General features: G+C 45.9%; 1 protein-coding gene across 1 annotated transcript in view; it reads left to right on the top strand.

Moving 5' to 3' along the window:
* Positions 1-18661, top strand: part of sh3rf1 (SH3 domain containing ring finger 1) — a gene marked incomplete at its 5' end in the record, with an annotated part of 85607 nt that extends 66946 nt beyond the window's left edge. The window contains 6 exons of the mRNA XM_080723590.1: positions 726-853; positions 10972-11142; positions 12840-13081; positions 15170-15531; positions 17441-17832; positions 18480-18661. Coding sequence (XP_080579716.1) covers positions 726-853; positions 10972-11142; positions 12840-13081; positions 15170-15531; positions 17441-17832; positions 18480-18648 — 1464 coding nt within the window. The 3' untranslated portion in view covers positions 18649-18661. The remainder of the gene's footprint in view (positions 1-725; positions 854-10971; positions 11143-12839; positions 13082-15169; positions 15532-17440; positions 17833-18479) is intronic.
* Between the last annotated feature and the right edge of the window lie 351 nt (positions 18662-19012).

Raw genomic sequence — 19012 nt, 5'->3', positions numbered from 1 at the left:
GCGCCGCTCATTTTCAGCCTCCTCTCCCAGCCGTGTTCCTCTGGTGCCCGCCTCGCCTGTGGCACTGGTGTCGGCGGGAGGTAAACCCCACCGCTCGCCCAGAGGGGGGAAATCCTCCGGCAGCGGCGGCGAGGCACAGCGCTTTGCGGGTACCACTCCGTCGAACGTCGACAGACGTTAGGTCTTCGTATGCTACCAATTAAGAAAAAAACACTGCCAACTGCATTTCATATCCCGCCATGAGGTCTCCTAGCAACAAACAAACAAGCAAGCAGGCAATGCGTAGCGGGAGACGAGAGTCCCCCATGTTTTTCACAGGGAGGCGAGTCAGGGACAAGAGCTTCCCCTCAGTGTCAGCCAGGCAGAATGGAAGAGGCCAAGATGACAGATGATCCGTTTTTCTTTTCTCGCTCGCCATCGGGTTTCGATCCTTTTTACACAACACCTTTGTATCGGCTCGGTGAAAGCTTCTCTTTGTACCCCCGTGGCCTGACAGAAAGCCAATGATTGATGGTTGTGTAAATGTAAAGCCAGCCTTTACTCTTTTAGTTGGCGTGCCAGTGTGTGTCACACAAACCGGTACTAGCAGATCTGTAAGGTCGTTGTGAGCTTGTAGATCTGCTACAAGCACACAACGTGACAATGTATATCAAGTTCTTGTGTAATTTTGTAATTTTTCCCTCGATATTTCCTCACCCCTGCCTTTTTTATCTTTTTTTTTACAGGACGCTCTTCCGCCACCCCCGCCGCCACCCCCGCAGTCTTCCTCCTCCGGCGCCGCGTCCTCATTGGCCGCCGGGCAGAGGCCCTCCCCCAGCACGAGCGACCAAAGTGGGCGACAAAGACCCACAGTGTGAGTTACCAGGAAACAAAAGACCAAAAAGGACAAAATGTGCTTCTTCTTTTCTCCTACACTTCTCCCAACAACACTAAACAACAACACTCTCATTAGCCATGCCGTGAGATGTCACATGTGCTTTCCTCAAACTCACCGCCCCCCCCCAAGGCTTAATTCATATTCACCTCCCCCGCACCCCCCTTCTTCCAAGCTGTCAGAATGTATGTGCGTATGTGTGTGTGTGTGTGTGTGTGTGTGTGTGTGTGCTCTCTCGTTCACCCCTGAACCCCTGACCCTCTCACCCTTCCCCTCATTACTCCTGTGAGTCCACACACACACACACACACACACACACACACACACACACACACACACACACACACACACACACACACACACACACACACACACACACACACACACACACCTGATGAGAATTGGATCAGCTCGCCGCCTTCTTGCACTGTGTGTTCCGTGTTCCTGGACCTCTTCTGTCTGTCAGGATTTTACTCAACTAGTCCCTTCAGAGAGAGAGAGAGAGAGAGAGAGAGAGAGAGAGTGTGTGTGTGTGTGTGTGTGTGTGTGTGTGTGTGTGTGTGTGTGTGTGTGTGTGTGTGTGTGTGTGTGTGTGTGTGTGTGTGTGTGTGTGTGTGTGTGTGTGTGTGTGTGTGTGTGTGTGTGTGTGTGTGTGTGTGTATGTACACGCGTCTGTGTGTCTTCAGAAACAGGCGTTCTGTCCCTTCAGTGTGTGTGTTTGAGAGTGTCCCTGCAGTGTGTGTCTCCGTGTCCCTATTGCTTTAGGAACAGGCTTTTCATGTGACATACAGAAACAGAAATAAGGTCACATACAAACCGATATGAATATCATAGCAGCCTAACTGTAAGGATGCTCTTCTCTCTGGGGCTTCTGCTGTCCCATTTAAAGAAACACACTGTCAAGATATATACTCAGAGAATGTACAAATGGGTACATTTGTACATTCTCCAAGTTGAATGAACTCTTGTTGCTACGTATGCTTGTGGGGCATTCCTGTGTGTTTGCATTTTTAATCTTCAAGTAAAGCCACAGCACACTGTGGAATAGAATACACTACTTTTCCCAAAGGTTACAAGTTATGGCCAAATGGACAACGAACAGAATGAATAGAACGGTGCACCCAGTAAAAACTCCTCAGTGTTCATTTAACCGACGACGACCCAAGAACAACAGCGCTAACGTAGGAAGCCTGAGGTGAGAGTAGAGTATAGGGGGGTTCAGTTCAGCTCGGTGGAGAAGAACCCGGTGACATTTCCAGTCCATCACCCTGGCTTAATGGCGGGACAGAGAATGCTGTGATAGCAGTCTCTGCATGGATAATACAGTCTGTGACGCTCTCATTTTTACAGCTTTCTGGAGAGAGATGTTAGCTCTGTGTACCAGGGTGATCACACGTGGTTTCTCCCCTTAGCCGGCATTAGTGATATCTCAGAATCTGTTGCCTTTCTCCCATCGTTGCGATGTAACTATGTAATTGCGTTTCTATCGGTGAACATTGGAACATTGTGAATAAAGATTACATTTCTGTTTTTAGACTTTTAGGCTTCGTAAACAAAAGGTGCAGAGGGCAGATGACAAATAACTTGCATAATTTAATAATGTTATACTTAGAGGAATAGTGGAAATAGCTCTTGAGCTTGTAGATTTTGTTTGAAATTTTTGATATGGTAATGATTATGATGATTATTGCGATTAGGTGATTATGTCATAATTGTGACAGCCCTAATCGTCAGCTTCGTCTCTCATCACAAGTGACAAGCTTTTATCGTTCAATAGTTGAGTCAGTTCAGCATACGCGTCTCCTCCTGTGCAGGTGTCTGAGAAACGTAATTAAACATAACTCGTAATTTTTATCATCTCTGTCGAAACATGGTTCCATCGGCTTCCAAGCTCCTTCCTTCCTGGGCCCATAATCTGTTGGCAGCGTTGCCATCGTTAACTCATACCCTGCCAAAAAAGACGTTTTCTATAATAAAAACGTCTTTTTAACTATGGCCTTCCCTGCCAGACGTCTTCTGGACGTCTTTTTTTTCAAATAATAAAGAAAAATGTAAATAAAATTGAAAATCTTTCAAACATGGCAGCCATGTTTGTTTACATTTGAAGAAAACATAAGGGCTGCCTTCTCCTGAATGCCTGAACGGATTTCCAAGCGGATTTTTTAGTTTGAAAGCTGTGAAAAGCATGCACATGCATAGTGCATGATCTGTGCAGGAATGTGTGCACCAGCGTGCACACTATTTTTTTAACCCTTTGTTGGCGAAACGGCAATATAAGAGGTCCCACTTTAAATATGGCACCGACTGAGTTAAAGGCAGCGGTGCAAGCCGCGATCAATTTATTTCCATCACCTGTGTACAATTACACCCCACTGATTGGATGAAGTCAGATTCAGCACATTCAAAGATTGTTTAACAGGTTGTATTAAGGAATTAATGTCGTTCGTTCATAATAAAGCTGCAGTCATGTTGGATATAGGAGTGGGTATCTGAGAAGTCTGACGAATTTGAAATTGTTTATGCCATAATGACTGGCTATCAACAGGTTATGTATTAGGTATTAAATGTCAAATGTTCAGGCATGTTAATTTGTAGCCAATTTAACATTGAGGTCCCCAGACTCAGGTGCTCTTCCATTTTGTCAATTTCCACCGACTGCAAGAAATACCGCGACAGGTTTTCTCTGACTGCAAATTAGGTTGTTGTGCTGTTTATGTGGCGTCTGCTCGGTAGTAAAAATGTCATCCGCAGACCAGCTAATTTGACTTTATACGTTAGTACGTTTTGTAATGAGATTAGGCAATATAACATGGGCTTTTGGCGTTAACGTTTGTGATCTCACAGTAATGGTAGCAGACAGTGCATACAGCATGCCTACTGCATGCAAGCTCACAACAACGTTGTTTATTTTCAGAGAGATCTGGTGTAGATGGGAAGGGGGGCCTAGTATAGAGTCATGGAGTCAAATTCTACCCTATACTTTTTGGGACATTTAGTCCTCACACACACACACACACACACACACACAGACACACGCACACACACTCTCTCATGCACACACACACACGCGCGCGCGCACACACTCGCCATCACTCGCCGTCGTTCTAATGGTGACCACACACTGTGTGATGTTGACCATCTTTCCGTCATGCCAGGGCAAATGTGTCCACACACGTGACAGAAACACACACGTTGTAAGCGTCCTGGGTCGCTCACAGGGTCGAGGGCTGCCATCTACGAGATGGCTGGTGGTGTTACGATGACCATCATGCAAGATCGTTACATCGTTAATAATGGGAAACGCTGTTGTTTGTGTCAACGGGAACTCATTTGTAAGCTCCCCCTTTTCCCAACAAATAACCCTGCACTTTTTAACGGGATGAAGAGCGGGGCATCAATCACCATCTGCTGGTCGATGTGCAGACAGTTAAGTGAAAAATGCCTTTATTACCAGCCTCTCTTTGGAAGCTCGCCAACCCGTGTTGTGCTTCTGCCAAGTCAAGACCCGCTCCAAGTCCTCATTTTCTTTTTCTCTTTTCTTTTGCTTTCCCAAGGCAAAAAACACTGGGGGAAGGGGGGGGGACCAACTCCCCAAATTCCCCAAAATAATCAGACTAATCAATTTAGTCGAATCGATTAGAATGTTTTCATGTCTGTTGTTTGATAAAAAATAATAATAATAAAAAAAAAAGATTACTATTGAGATGCTTCAAGATTATTCGATTAATAGACTCACATAGTGTCACACAGGACAGTGTTGTTTTCACATCACACAGCACTGCTTTTTTTTGGCTGATATACAAGCTCACAAGGTGTTGCGTCACGATGAGCTTGTATATCTGCTATTGCGAGTATAAAGCAGGCTTATGACATCCTTTGTCTACTTGTCAGGTAGAAACCTCATGTTATGTCCAAAACTTGTAGATCTGCTATTTTGGGCGTGAATTTACAAAAAAAACAGAAAATAAGAGATTTCTGCCCGACACCAACAATATGCGATGAAGTCGTCGGGTCGTGCAGTGCACAGACGAGGAGTTTCCTCTTTGCCATTAGCAACAGAGCCGCCACGCTAAGTACAAAGGCGGTGCCGGGGCTCCGGCGGGCTGACAACCCTTCCGCTATTTTCCCCAGGATCTCTAACTTAATTCGATCTCCCAGGGAGCCCCTGTGATCTGACTTCCCCTGTTAATTTACATCTCTGAGCCATTCATTTCTAGTTAATTACAGCGTACAAGGGAACCATGGGGAGGCTCAGCCCGGCTAATGTGCACAGAATTACCCCACCATGTGACGCGAGGCCCTGAGCCGGCGTTGAACGCGACTCGACATCTCCTCTCAGCCCCCCCCCCCCCCCTCCCCCCAGCCCTCCCCTGTTCACTGTCTCTGCTCTCTACCCCCCTGCCAGAGGAGAGGAAGTACTCTGTGTTAAAAGTGTAAACATTTAGGCATTTAGCTGGCGCTCTTAATCTAGAGTGATTTACACTAAGCAAGGTAAACACATGTGAGATCGTAATCTAGGATCACAGGGAGACCAAGAACCTATCATCGCTCTAAACCACTGGTTCTCAGACTGTTTCATGTCAACAGGACCCCCAAATTCATATGCATTTGGCCACAGACCTCCATCTGGAAAGGGTTTGCCTTATTATTTTCTTTTAACCCATTCAGAACGGGTACACTATATTATGTATCATTATTTTATGCTTTAACTATTGAAAAATAGCAGATATACAAGCTCACAGCACGGCACCGAGTTCCGCGCTGCGAGCTTGTAGATCTGCTATTTTTGAAAAATCTTGAAAATTTGAATTTTGACCCGATTCTATAAGTGTCTTTTGAATCCTTCTAAGACTTTTTGAAAAACCTATGTTTCTATGTCAGCAATCTGGCTAGCCATCGTCAAAGAAAAGGTCCTTTTCACTTAAATGGAGCTCAGCTAGCCTGTTCTTGAGAGACTACTATGTCAGTGGTTCTCAAACCTTTTCATCTGAAGGACCCCCAAAATGATATTCATTTGGCCACGGACCCGAATCTCAAAATAAGTTCGATCCTCGATCTGCTCTTTTTTGAATCATGACTGAGAACCACTGTTCTAAACAATATAATATAAAAAATATATAATTTGTGCATTGAAACTATACAAAGAAACTATGCCACGATGCCTTGTGAGTTGGTCGATCAAAACATTTAAGAAGATTTCTGTTGAAATTGTAGTGCATGAATAACTTTACCCGACTGCTTCCAGCTACACCACCAGCTTCTTCTAATACAAGCCTTAAATTAAAAACAGCGGTGATATCGTGTTTCCGTGCACTTCAGTATGTTCCCCCTAATTCAGCGACATAATTGAAATTTTGGCAAACTTGTACTCATAAACTGATAACATCTGTTATGTCAGATGAATACGTCAATACATAAAGCCTTCCTTGTCAGCACAATATGTGTTGAAAAGTGTTTTTTTTCCCCTTTCTTTCTTTCTGTGACCCGCTGAGAATAACACAAGCAAAACACTATTAATTTTATAGCAATACAAAGTTCCTCAAATAATCTTACTGACAACTTTGGGTGAATTGTTTTGCTAAAACTGAGGAGAACAGCTTATGGCTACAGTAATAATAATAAAATAATAAATTTAACCCCATATTGAAAATCTACAAGTCTACATGCTCACAATGTTGGGCCGTGAGCTATTATGCAGCCTTCAAATCTAGCCCTATACTGCGCTGATCAGAGCAATGGTCACTGAGTTATGGCCATTTGAAATGTTAAACACTGCGCCCAATATGTGTGCAATTTCGTTTTTTGGGTGTGACTATTTATGACAGACCCCTGAACAGCGTTTGTGCCAAGTTTGGTGTGGATCAGAGCAACAGGGTACTGGGGGTCCCAACTAGGCCCCTGGTGTTGCTATTCTGAAGGCAGACCCCTGAACAGAGTTTTGTGGCAAGTTTGGTGCGGATCGGAACGACGGTGCGCCTCGCAGGTCCACATGCAATTTTGGTATAGGATTTTTGCCAAATTTTGACATTAATTATCAAAAATAGGGACACCAGGGTGAAAGTGGTACAACAGGCACAACAATTGAGTTGAATTGAAATTACATTTTTTTATATATATATTTTTGATATACAATTGGAAAGTTTTCCTTTCCAATTGTCATGGTCCATGGCCAAACAGGCATTGACACTGTTTTAAACAGCAACCGTCTTTAAACACAACACAAGATATGTCTAAACACCTGAACGTGACCAGCACACTCTGTCTGGTCTGCTCTGGGGAATATAAAATAAGAGCACTATACCTATAATGTGCTGTTATTACTGTTGCTACACCATAGACATATTCAATCATAGCTATGTAGGTATTTGGTATTTGTATTTGGAGGTATTGAGTGTAATAAGTGTGTAACACATATTTCTTTACTTTCTGGGGCTGAAAGCGGTAATTCATATCTTACCATCTTATAATGGATAATTTACTTTTCGGGCAAGTGGGCATGCCATTTGGGCAAGTAGAACATGACATGTACTTGCCCGACGGGCAAATGCCTCTGAGACCTTAGTGTCAACCCCTGCCAAATACATATTACTTTGGAGGTCTTGATATATGAATACGTTCGAGAACACGCTGGACTACTAACAGCACGGTGTGATTTCTCTGCCTGTGGTGATGCAATTTTCTCTGAGAAATGGATCCCATATCTGTGTGTGAGAATCCTCTACGTGACTAGAGGCTAGGTCTGACTCACCGCCACCGCAGGAATGCAGCCCTACGGAGGCAGGTGGCCCCCGCCAGGGGCGTCACAAGGGGGGTGGGGGGGTGGGACTGAGTTACTAGGGCCCAAGGTGGAGGGGCCCTAGTAACTTTAGCTATTGAAAAATAGCAGATATACAAGCTCACAGCGCGGCACCGAGTGCCGCGCTGCGAGCTTGTAGATCTGCTATTTTTGAACAGTCGTGAAAATGTGTGCAAATCTTTGAATATATGTGTTTTTTTAAGCGAACATTTGTAACTCAAATCTTGCCTCTGGGGGGGTCCCTGGAACTAAATATTTTGAGATGGGGGTCCATGGGCCAAATACATATCATCTTGGGGGTCCTTGACATGAAAAAGTTTGAGCACCACTGACATGGAAACCTAGGTTTCTTGCACATAAAAATAGCAGATCTACAAGCTCGCAGCGCGGCACTCGGTGCCGCGCTGTGAGCTTGTATATCTGCTATTTTTCAATAGTTAACATTCATGGGGGGCCCCGCAGTGAATCCTTGTACCCAGGGCCCAGAATTTGGTGTGACGCCCCTGGCCCCCGCTGCTGCTCTCCCTCTGACACACAGCTGGAAGCGGGCCTTACGCACTGGGCCAGCTCATTCCTCCGCACCGTCTTATTATCCAGGTTAGAAGCGGTGGGAGTTGTGCTGATGGCAAAAGTAAAAGTAAAGCCTCCGAGTTGTTCTCAGCTTTCAGTGTTCTCATACTGTGGTGAAGCACAGCGTCCCATGTTTCTTACAGGTGTTGATATTAATAACCATGCTTAAATAAAGACCTCCTGCCTCTAACGCCCTATTGACTTGTCATAATAGGCAAACGTTCCAGAAGACAGCCGATCTACAAGCTGTATGTCCTGAGATTGTAAATCTGCACTTTTTTGGCAAAGAGATTTGATGCAGAGGGCAAGAAGTATGGGAACGAGTATAGACCCCTCTGGGACCATTTTCTTTTTTGACAGTCCCACTATTTTACGACAAAACAGCGCTTAACAATTCCACAAATCACTTAGAAATGAAATGAGAAAATACACTGCAAATGGATGTATTTTTGCTTGCAATCATCACCAATAAGCCATAGCTCAGTGGGACTCCTGAGATTCCTGCAGTTTGTCTGTGATGTCTAGGTGTTTTTCCCCCCCACTCCACACCTGCACAGTGTCATGTGCCCCATGCTGGCTTAACACGGCATGTTTTCCCCCCCATTTCCATTTTGCCAATGCTCTGCATGGCTCGGTTACTTGTAAAAGCGTCTCTAGCCCTGGCACGCAAACATATCTGATATACAGGTCTGCTTTCAAAAGGGGTGCTACTGGGATGATTTCATGTAATCACGCAGAATGACGCACAGTGCAGTACAGTAGGTGCACAACAATGCCACTGTGGTGTGGTGATGCAATGGAAAACCACACCACGATGATACTGTACTGTAGTACCAACCCATATCCTGCCCTGGTGCAAGAGGTCATGTGGGCGGCAGGTGGGAGGTGTTTGCAAAGAGCGGCTTTTCTGCCTTTATTGTTCGTTTTTTAAGTGGAGATGGACAGGAAATGGGTAGAGAGAGACAGGGACATGTAGTAAAGATCGCCCGTAACGGGACTCGAACCTGCGATGCACTGTCAGGCTACATTAGAGTGCTTAAGTGGCCCAGACAGCTAGTCCAGTGGTAGTTAAAATATGCAGATAAGACGGCAACGAAATATTGGAGCCATTCTTCACCAACCACGTAAAGTACAGTATGTTCAGTACAGAACATTGTGACATTAAAATGTTCTTTTTCAGACGAGACAAATAAGGAGGAAATGATCTTCTCACAGACCTGTCTACGTTAGCGCCACACTCACGCATCTTGCGAGATCTCTTAACATTCTATTTGTCACATCACTGTTTTAAACGGTGTTGGAAAATGTACACTCGTCCTTTATTTAATTAAAAGTATCAATACTGCAGTGTACAGTAGATGTACTCTGTTACAAGTAAAAGTGCAGAATTCAAAATCTACTTGAATAAAAGTATGAAAGTATTGGCACCAAAAATGTACTTAAAATACCAAAAGTAAAAGTACAAAATGTTTGAAAATGGCAGATCCACAAGCTCACAACGCACACCGCGTTGTGAGAGTGTAGATCGGCTATTTTCAATGCCAGCAGTCAAATAATTTCTGCAGTGTAAAAGAAAACGGTCCTAGTCTCAGCCGGCAGCAGTGTTATGGACTCTGGACGGACGACCCACTTGTCTCCCCTGTCCCTCCAAGGGCACAGCCAGCGCTGATTTAGTGTGGTGGCTCTCTAGGATGACCAGAGGACACGCTCTCTCTCTGCAGGAAGATCTCAAGAGGGGAGAGGGTGACAGATCTAGTAGCTGTGGCGACAGCAAAGTGACACCATGCACCGCATGAATCACTTGACTTGCACGGGGGAGGGAATTCAGCAGTCTCAGTGCTCTGTGTGCTCTGTCTGCAAAGCAAAGTCCTCAATGTTCATCCCTTTGTAACTCTTAGTTACTTGTAAGTGTACGTACAAATGTAGGTCCATTTAATACAGGTCCATTTGGTTACATTTGTAACTGTGTTAAAGATGCCGTTTCAACCAAACTATATCATTAAAGCACCTTGAACTCTGGGATCCATATCGTGGGGGAACTTTATCCCAAAATAGCCGATTTACAAGCTCACAAAGTGTCGCGCTACGACACGCTGTCAGCTTTTAAATCGGCTATTTTCAGCAAAGAAATATGTTGTTGACGAAAATAAACAGTACAAGTACAGTACAGTTGCAAGTACCGTAGGGTCCGTTTTGCTAAGTCTATAGTGTGTGCCAGCGGTGACGCAATTGTAGTCCTTAGCGGCCATTTCTTGGGTCAAAACACAGGTGTTTCAATTGTTTGATTGCATAGAACTAATCCAACTACTCCAATCAGAACACCTGTGTAAGGCTGTGTTGACCCAAGAAATGGCCACTCTTAGAACTACATTTGGCACACCCTATAGGGTCTTTATCTACAAACTTAACTTTCACCAGTGTCTGGGAACTACCTGTATCCAACAATGCTTCAGCATCCTGCCCATTAACAAGAACCGAGGTTACATATCGGGATTTGGCCCAAGAAATTTGCATAGTCGGCTGAAACTCTGGTCTAGGAACATAGCACAAATTAGCCTTGTTATGTTTTGTGGACACAAAGCTGCCTTGTGCCCTGGTTGGCGACAATAGGAACAGTTAAGGGCCCCTGTGCCATAGTTAGACCGTGTCCCATACCCTGTATCACGCTTGGGTATTCTAGGATTTGGACATATTGTTCTCGTTCTAATGTGTGTGTGTGTTATCTGTGCAGCTACGTGGCCATGTTCCCGTACACGCCCCGCAAGGATGACGAGCTGGAGCTGAGGAAGGGCGAGATGTTCCTGGTTCTGGAGCGCTGTCAGGACGGCTGGTTCAAGGGCACCTCCATGCACACCGGCAAGATAGGAGTGTTCCCTGGGAACTACATGAGCCCTGTCAGCAGGTCAGCATGCTAACATACCGTACACATCGTCTGTCGGGGCAGAAACCTCTTATGCAGGGGTCATCGATATGTCCATACACGGACAAATGTGTCCGTGGCTTGGTCCAACTAGTACTAGGGTTGTCAAATGTTTTATTTGCAAGGACCCCCTTAACTCTTGAGTGTACAATTGGAACCAAATGGACCTGTAAGGGTCCATTTGGCTCCATTTGAATGCCTTTATTGGATAGGACAGTATAGACTGACAGGAAATGGGGTGAGAGATGGGGAGTGACATGCGGCAAAGGTCTTCCGGATCGGGAATCGAACCGGCGCCGCCGCCAGGCATCCATGCCTATGTGGCAGTGGTATGCGCCTGGACCAGTAAGCTATAGCGGGCGCCCCTGAACAGGTTTTGAACAAGAGTTACAAACCTGTTATGGTCATTCAGGACTTGCTCCTTTATGTTTTTCTGGTAATATTCAATCATTTTTATGTCCGTGGCAAAAAAAGAATGTTGCCAAAAATGTCCATCACAAGCCAGCATGGCGATGACCCCTGCTCTTATCTCCATGTTTAAACTTTCTGTGTTTTTTCCTAAATCAATGCCCTAATGATCATACTACAGAGTCACACAAAAGCTGGTGGATCTGCTAATTTTGCTGTTTTTTTTATTTGAATCCTGAAAATTAACTCTTTTAGTCATAATATGAGGTTTTTACCTGAGAGGGAGACAAGATATGGTGTTACACACACACAGCAGCACACAATACCTCACTCGTTTACATACGTGGGCATATTATCCACACACACACACACACACACACACACACACACGCACACACACACACACACACACATTCACTGCAGGCTGTAAATACTTTGCTCATTATCTTTATTGCATTATTGCTATTCATTGTGCGTTCCAGCCCAGTTATCTGACTGCTCACACCAAAGGAAATACAATCTTGCTCAATTATGTTAAGCTTAACTAACAGAATTACCTGATTTTTATCACTGTATACTGTACCTTTTTAACTAGTGTTGTTGTTACAAAGACGTCACATTGCAATTACTGTAAACCACTTGGATCGTTTGACCAAACTTGTCACTTACAGTAAGCTGCAAAAACAACACTGCCAGAGGATTGATAATAAAACTCATTTTATTGAAATATATCTATGAACAATTGAGACCATTATGACATGTTGCACTGCAGCAGCGCACTCACAGTCAAAAGAAACACCATCAATATTGAACAGCATTTCATCTCTGTCACATAGGAACCTCATACTGTATGTCCAAAACTGTTATTTTCGGAATTCAAAATCAAAAGTCACAAAGGTAGCAGATCTACAAGCTCTAAAGCTTGGGGATCGGGTACTTTTGCAATTTTTGTGTGACGCTGTAGTATGATTTACGGAAAAACACAAAATGTTAAAATATGAAATGATATATGGATTTGAAAATATGAATTGAGTCAAAAAGACCCCAACAAGCCATTGTGCTTTCTTGTGGTTGTCCTCCACTTTTTCCTATGCAAACATCTAATAAAGTATTCATTCAATCAATCAATCAATCAATCAGATAAGAGGTAAAGAATAACCATAACCTGTAAGATCCCAGCATGGCTGATGAAACTCTTTAAAACCTACAGTATGGACCTCATATAGTTTCTCTGACATTGTTGCTGTTCTGTGCACCCCCCTTCCCTTTAGGACGGTGTCAGGGAGCACCCAGCCCAAAGTGCCGCTGAGCCTGTGCACCCAGGCGGGCCGAGGAGTGACCATGGTCAGCCCCTCCGCCGCCATCGTCCCGGGGCCCGGCGGGGACTTCAACAAGCCCCTCCCTCCTCCCGCGGTCGCGGCAGCCCAGACGGCCACGGGGCAGCAGCCTAAAGTCCTGATGCACGTCAACTCCCAGATGACCGTCAACCAGGCCCGCAACGCTGTCAGGACAGGTATAGTAGGACAGGACCTGTGTGTGTGTGTGTGTGAGATTCCAGTGTTTTCTCAAATCTTTTTACCCATTAAAGGCTTCATTCCCACCAGACACGATAACAATGTGTCGGCGTTCACATCAATTATGACGGCTTCATCGTTGTGGTGTGGACGCTATACCATCCACTTCAATTGAAGACGATATTTTGTATTGTTATAGCGCCCAGTGGGAAATGGCCTTTAGGCCTGAGGCCAATTCTATAAAGGCCTTCTAAATCGGTAATTCTCATACTTTTTCTTATCAAGGACCCCCCAAATATTTGGCCACGGACCTCCCCAGTCTGAAAAGATTTCTTGCCGGGGAGCAGATTAGTGTTAAAAATGTCTAAATTGTTCATCATTTTTGGAGCTGTGTGCAGCTCCCTATACGTGGCTGTGTGGGTCTGTGTGTGTGTGTGTCTGTCTGTCTGTGTGTATGTAGCCTGACTTCGGCGCGTAACTAGTGCCGCACCATTTACGCCACTCGCGCAATATATACATCAAAATGTGCGGCTCGGCCGGGAATGGTGTTCTATTACCTTTCGTTCCGATCCGCCTTACCATGCCGACGTAATCGGCAAAAAACGACGCTTAATTGTCCCCATTGACTTATAATGGGACAATGCAAGAAATCACTTTCAAGTATTTTTCTCTCGTAAACCATAGGAGCTACAGTTTCAAACCTCGGAGAGGAGATTCATAATGATTTTAAGAATGAATCGAAAAATAATTACATCACTCGGCCTCATGGTGGCGCTATAACGGCCCACTTTACGTTTTGCCCCGTAACTCTTGAACCGTAGATCGGAAAATTAAAATTCTTTTTTCCCTGGATTCCTTGGGTCAAGACGCATCTCCCCATATAGGCCACGCCCATTTGCGCCAGGATAGATTTTCCGCCATCTTGAATTTTCTCCAAAACACACTTTTTGCTCCTTTTCCTACATATTTTCTTCAAATGTCACAAAAATCGGTACACATGATCTACACACACACACACACACACACACACACACACACACACACACACACACACACACACACACACACAGCTCCACTTCACACGGGTGTGATTTTAAAGTGCATTAAAGCTTTTTGGAGCTGTGTGCAGCTCCCTATACGTGGCTGTGTGGGTCTGTGTGTCTGTGTGTGTGTCTGTATGTAGCCTGAGAGTAGCCTGACTTCGGCGCGTAACTAGTGCCGCACCATTTACGCCACTCGCACAATATATACATCAAAATGTGCGGCTCGGCCGGGAATGGTGTTCTATTACCTTTCGTTCCGATCCGCCTTACCATGCCGACGTAATCGGCAAAAAACGACGCTTAATTGTCCCCATTGACTTATAATGGGACAATGCAAGAAATCACTTTCAAGTATTTTTCTCTCGTAAACCATAGGAGCTACAGTTTCAAACCTCGGAGAGGAGATTCATAATGATTTTAAGAATGAATCGAAAAATAATTACATCACTCGGCCTCATGGTGGCGCTATAACGGCCCACTTTACGTTTTGCCCCGTAACTCTTGAACCGTAGATCGGAAAATTAAAATTATTTTTTCCCTGGATTCCTTGGGTCAAGACCATATAGGCCATATAGGCCACGCCCATTTGCGCCAGGATAGATTTTCCGCCATCTTGAATTTTCTCCAAAACACACTTTTTGCTCCTTTTCCTACATATTTTCTTCAAATGTCACAAAAATCGGTACACATGATCTACACACACACACACACACACACACACACACACACACACACACACACACACACACACACAGCTCCACTTCACACGGGTGTGATTTTTTTCTTTTTTTTTAAATTCACTTTGTGCTGTGCTGTGAGCTTGTACATCTGCTATTTTTGAGAATTACTGTTCTAAACCAGTGGTTCTCAACCTGTGGGTCGGGACCACCAACGGGGGTCCCCACATTGAGCAACAGTGATGTACGTTTTTCTTTTTTTCTTCTGAAAACCTTTTGGGCATTTTTTTAGGAGGTTTGTAGAATCGTCCTCAGGCCTAAACAGGTTTAATAACAGTAGCGTGGCTCCTGTCTCCTCTCTCAGCAGCGGCGGCGTCGTGTCACAGTCAGGAGCGTCCCACCGCGGCGGTGACGCCCATCCAGTCGCAGCAGCCTCCTGTGGTGGCCTACCTGCCCCACCTGGCCAGCGTGTGTGCCCAGCCCTCCTCCTCCTCTGGTGGTGGTGGTGTCGCCCAGGGCTGCTCCCGCTCCGCGGCCTCGGCCGCCTCCGCCATGGGCTGCGCCGCCGCCTCCCTGACCCCGCCCAACGTGAGCGCCGCCTCTCTGGAGGGGGGCGTGGCCGTGCTCGCCATCATGCCCGGCGGACACGCCGCCTCCAGCGCCAGCAACGGGTCTCCTCTCAATGCAGCCAACGCGGCGCTCGCCTGCAGAGCGGACAAAGACGGCAAGGTGGGTTCCATTCCTTCCCCCGTTAAACTGCCACGCAATTTATGACGGTAGTAGGCAGTGGTGGAAATAGTACAACGTGTTTTTACTTAATTTACTTAATTTTACACTATCCATTGCGGTCACAATGGAAACGAGTCCCCAGGACTTAAGTTTGTGTTATCTTTTCAGCCTTAATGTCTTACTGTACCACGTGCTGTTTACATTTCTGATCTATAAAGTAGTCAATCAATCAATCAAATTGAAAGCAATGCTTTCACCCAGGTGTCTCCAAATGTTTCCCATCGTAGAGAGAGAGAGAGAGAGAGACTGGTGCTCGCCGCTTTAACTGCCAATTATTTACAATACCAAACACCCCGTTCTTCGTCGAAAATAGACAGTGGACGGAGAGCGGTTTATGTTGAATTTGCACACAATGCCGCCGTCTGTTCCCTGTAGCGGCCCTGGAGAATTGAGTTAGGGGGGGGTGGGGGTTCAGGCCAGGCCAACAGGCACCAGCTGTCTTGTTTTCTCCTGACGAGAGTCCCCAACGCGTCCCCGTCCATTGGCCTCCGTCCGCCGCAACGCATTATCCAAACCTTTTTTATTTCCATGCTGGGGTGAGAAGCAAAAGTGATAATTAATCTAAAAGCTGACAGACAGAATTCCTTTTTCAGTTTTGTGAAATGGAAACCGGCAGCCTCGTCCCGGAGCTGTGCGTCGCGATTAATCACAACCGCTGTTGTCCCTCTGGTTGTCACGGAGCGTTGGTGCGTTTGAGGTGTCTCATCATCACAGCCAGGGGTGTCGCACCAAATTCTGGGCCCTGGGTACAAGGATTCACTGGGGGGCCCCTGTGCTTTAACTATTGAAAAATAGCAGATATACAAGCTCACAGCGCGGCACCGAGTGCCGCGCTGCGAGCTTGTAGATCTGCTATTTTTGAATGAAAATCTTTGAATATTTCAAATCCTTCTAAGGTTTTTTTTGACAAACCTATGTTTCGATGTCAGTGGAGCTCAAACCTTTTCATGTGCCACGGACCCCCATCTCAAAATATTTAGTTCCAGGGACCCCCCAGAAGCAAAATTTGAGTTACAAATGTTCGCTTAAAAAATACATATATTCAAAGATTTGCACACATTTTCACGACTTTTCAAAAATAGCAGATCTAAAAGCTCACAGCGAGCTTGTATATCTGCTATTTTTCAATAGCTAAAGTATAAAATAATTAAGGCCCCTCCAACACCTTGGGCCCTAGTACCTCAGTCCCACTTTCCTACCCCTTGTGACGCCCCTGATCACAGCCGTGTCCCCAAGGGCTCAGGAAGAGCTGCTATAGCCAGCGGCTGTTGGAGCCGTAGACGAGTACCAGGCCCTGTCACAATTATTACATAATCGCCTAATCTCAATTGTTTGAGATAATCGCACAATCATTTCCATGTGGAAAATGTTTTTGAATTGTTTAGAAGGGACTGTTTTCACTGCTTTAAAAGAGGGTGCAGCCTTTATTAACTCATTGACTGCTTTCATTAAAAATCGACTTTCCGGGTTTCTTACCTTTTAACATGGGCGTGTCCATCGTGCACGATGGTGCACGGATCGTGTACGATACACGTGCATGCAGTGGTCCGTTCGTGATCACAAAAGACTGCATCTAAATCCAAGCTACTGTTCCCGAGTTAGCAGCAGTGTTAGCTGTGTTAGTGTTTATTTACATAGGAAGCAAACGGAGGCAGGAAGTGGTGGGTTGTTCCGGACAAAAAAAGGAATGCTGATCCGGCTCCGTTTCTGGTCCAGGCAGGAAGTACTGTTTTGGGGGAATTTTTTTTAGTTGTCTTTTGCGTCTCCGGTGAGCACCTGGTTGTCTCGTTCTCTCTAAACATTTTTCAAGTCTTGACTCTGAGTTTCACATTGTGCCTTCTTTTTGCAGCGGGAGAAGAAAGGCCTGCTGAAGCTGCTCTCCTCCAATAAGAAGAAGGCTCGTCCCTCTCCGCCCTCCTCCCCCACCCTGGAGGCGGAGCAAGCGGCGGCCGGGGGCGGGGAGACGCCGCAGGGCGCCACGGGACCCGAGACCTCCACCTCCTCCACCACCACCGCCCCGCCTCCTTCTGCTGGCCGGGCGGAGCCTGAACCTTCTGCTGCTGCTGCTTCCTCCGCCTCCCCCTCCTCCTCCTCTTCCTCTTCGGCCCCCGAGGCCGCCTCCTCCCACCTCCGCAAGGCCAGCCCCCTGGAAGTGTGCCCACCCATCGCCCCGCCTCCTCGCCAAGCCTGCTCCTCCCTCTCCTCCCAGCAGCACGACGCACGACCCATCATATGTGAGAGGTAAATAATGAGTTAACACATAGTTATTTCGCAAGCAGAGCGTGCAAGTACTGCGATCGGCTGGGTATGTCTGTATGTCTGTCTGTCTGTCGGTCGGTTGGTCGGTGTCTGTCGGTGATGGTGTCCTCTCTTGTTTAAGACCGTAGCCCAATCAGGGACCAGCATCTCTGGCAACGTCATCATTAACAGCCAATGAGGGACCAGTATTCCTGGTGATGCCAGTGGTGATGTCATTGGCATTGGCATATATATCATAATATATCTGTTTTTTTTTGGAAGCGGTGATGCCAGTGGTGAGTGCACCTCACGGCACGCTTGGTGCACAAGTAGGTCATACATGGCCTACTGTATGACGTTTGCCTTTTTATTCATCTCTCCTATGGTACCAACATCAATACAGCATAGAATTGGGGACAAAATCCTAATCCAACGATAAATAACCAAAATATTTTTTTAAGTTTTTGGTCTGAGAGGCTAAATGTCATCAAACGGTGGTCGGTGGCTCAAATGCTGAATAATGGACCTTGATGTGAAAAGTTGATAAGAGGTTTCTGCACGACAGTGAAGATAACATCCACAGTAACGTGTCTTGTCAGTGTCCAATAGCAAGTGTCTCATCTCTCTCTCTCTCTGACCTCCATCCTCAGGTACAGGGTGGTGGTGTCCTACCCGCCCCAGAGCGAGGCGGAGCTGGAGCTCAAGGAGGGCGACATCGTGTTTGTCCACAGGAAGCGTGAGGACGGCTGGTTCAAAGGCACGCTGCAGAGGAACGGACGCACCGGCCTGTTCCCCGGCAGCTTCGTAGACAGCATCTAAAAACAAACTAAAAACACGCAAACTGATCTAAAGTGATCAGACTCCGATCTAAGACGCACACACTGAAAAAAAAAGAAAAAAAAAAACTTTTCCCAGAGGCCATTGCACGGCTGCCACTGAAGGTGGGGGAAACGCTGATGGCCGTCGCACAGAGAAGGAGAGAGAGGGGAGGGACGGGACAATGTCGGACGATTGGAAAAAGCTGGAGGACAGCACACTACTCACACTGTAAAATCCCCGAGCGTTTGTTTAAAAACTCTTGAGAGAGTAGCACCAACTCTCTCAGAGTTAATTAACCAACGTCGAGGAGTTTACCGTGCATGATTTATTTTTGTTGCTTATTTATATATCTGTAACGATTCAG

The sequence above is a fragment of the Nannobrachium achirus genome (genome assembly GCF_963921795.1).
Source record: "Nannobrachium achirus genome assembly, chromosome: 1".
NCBI lineage: Eukaryota > Metazoa > Chordata > Actinopteri > Myctophiformes > Myctophidae > Nannobrachium > Nannobrachium achirus.
Note: the sequence above shows the minus strand (reverse complement) of the source record. Positions and strands in the feature narration are given on the sequence as shown.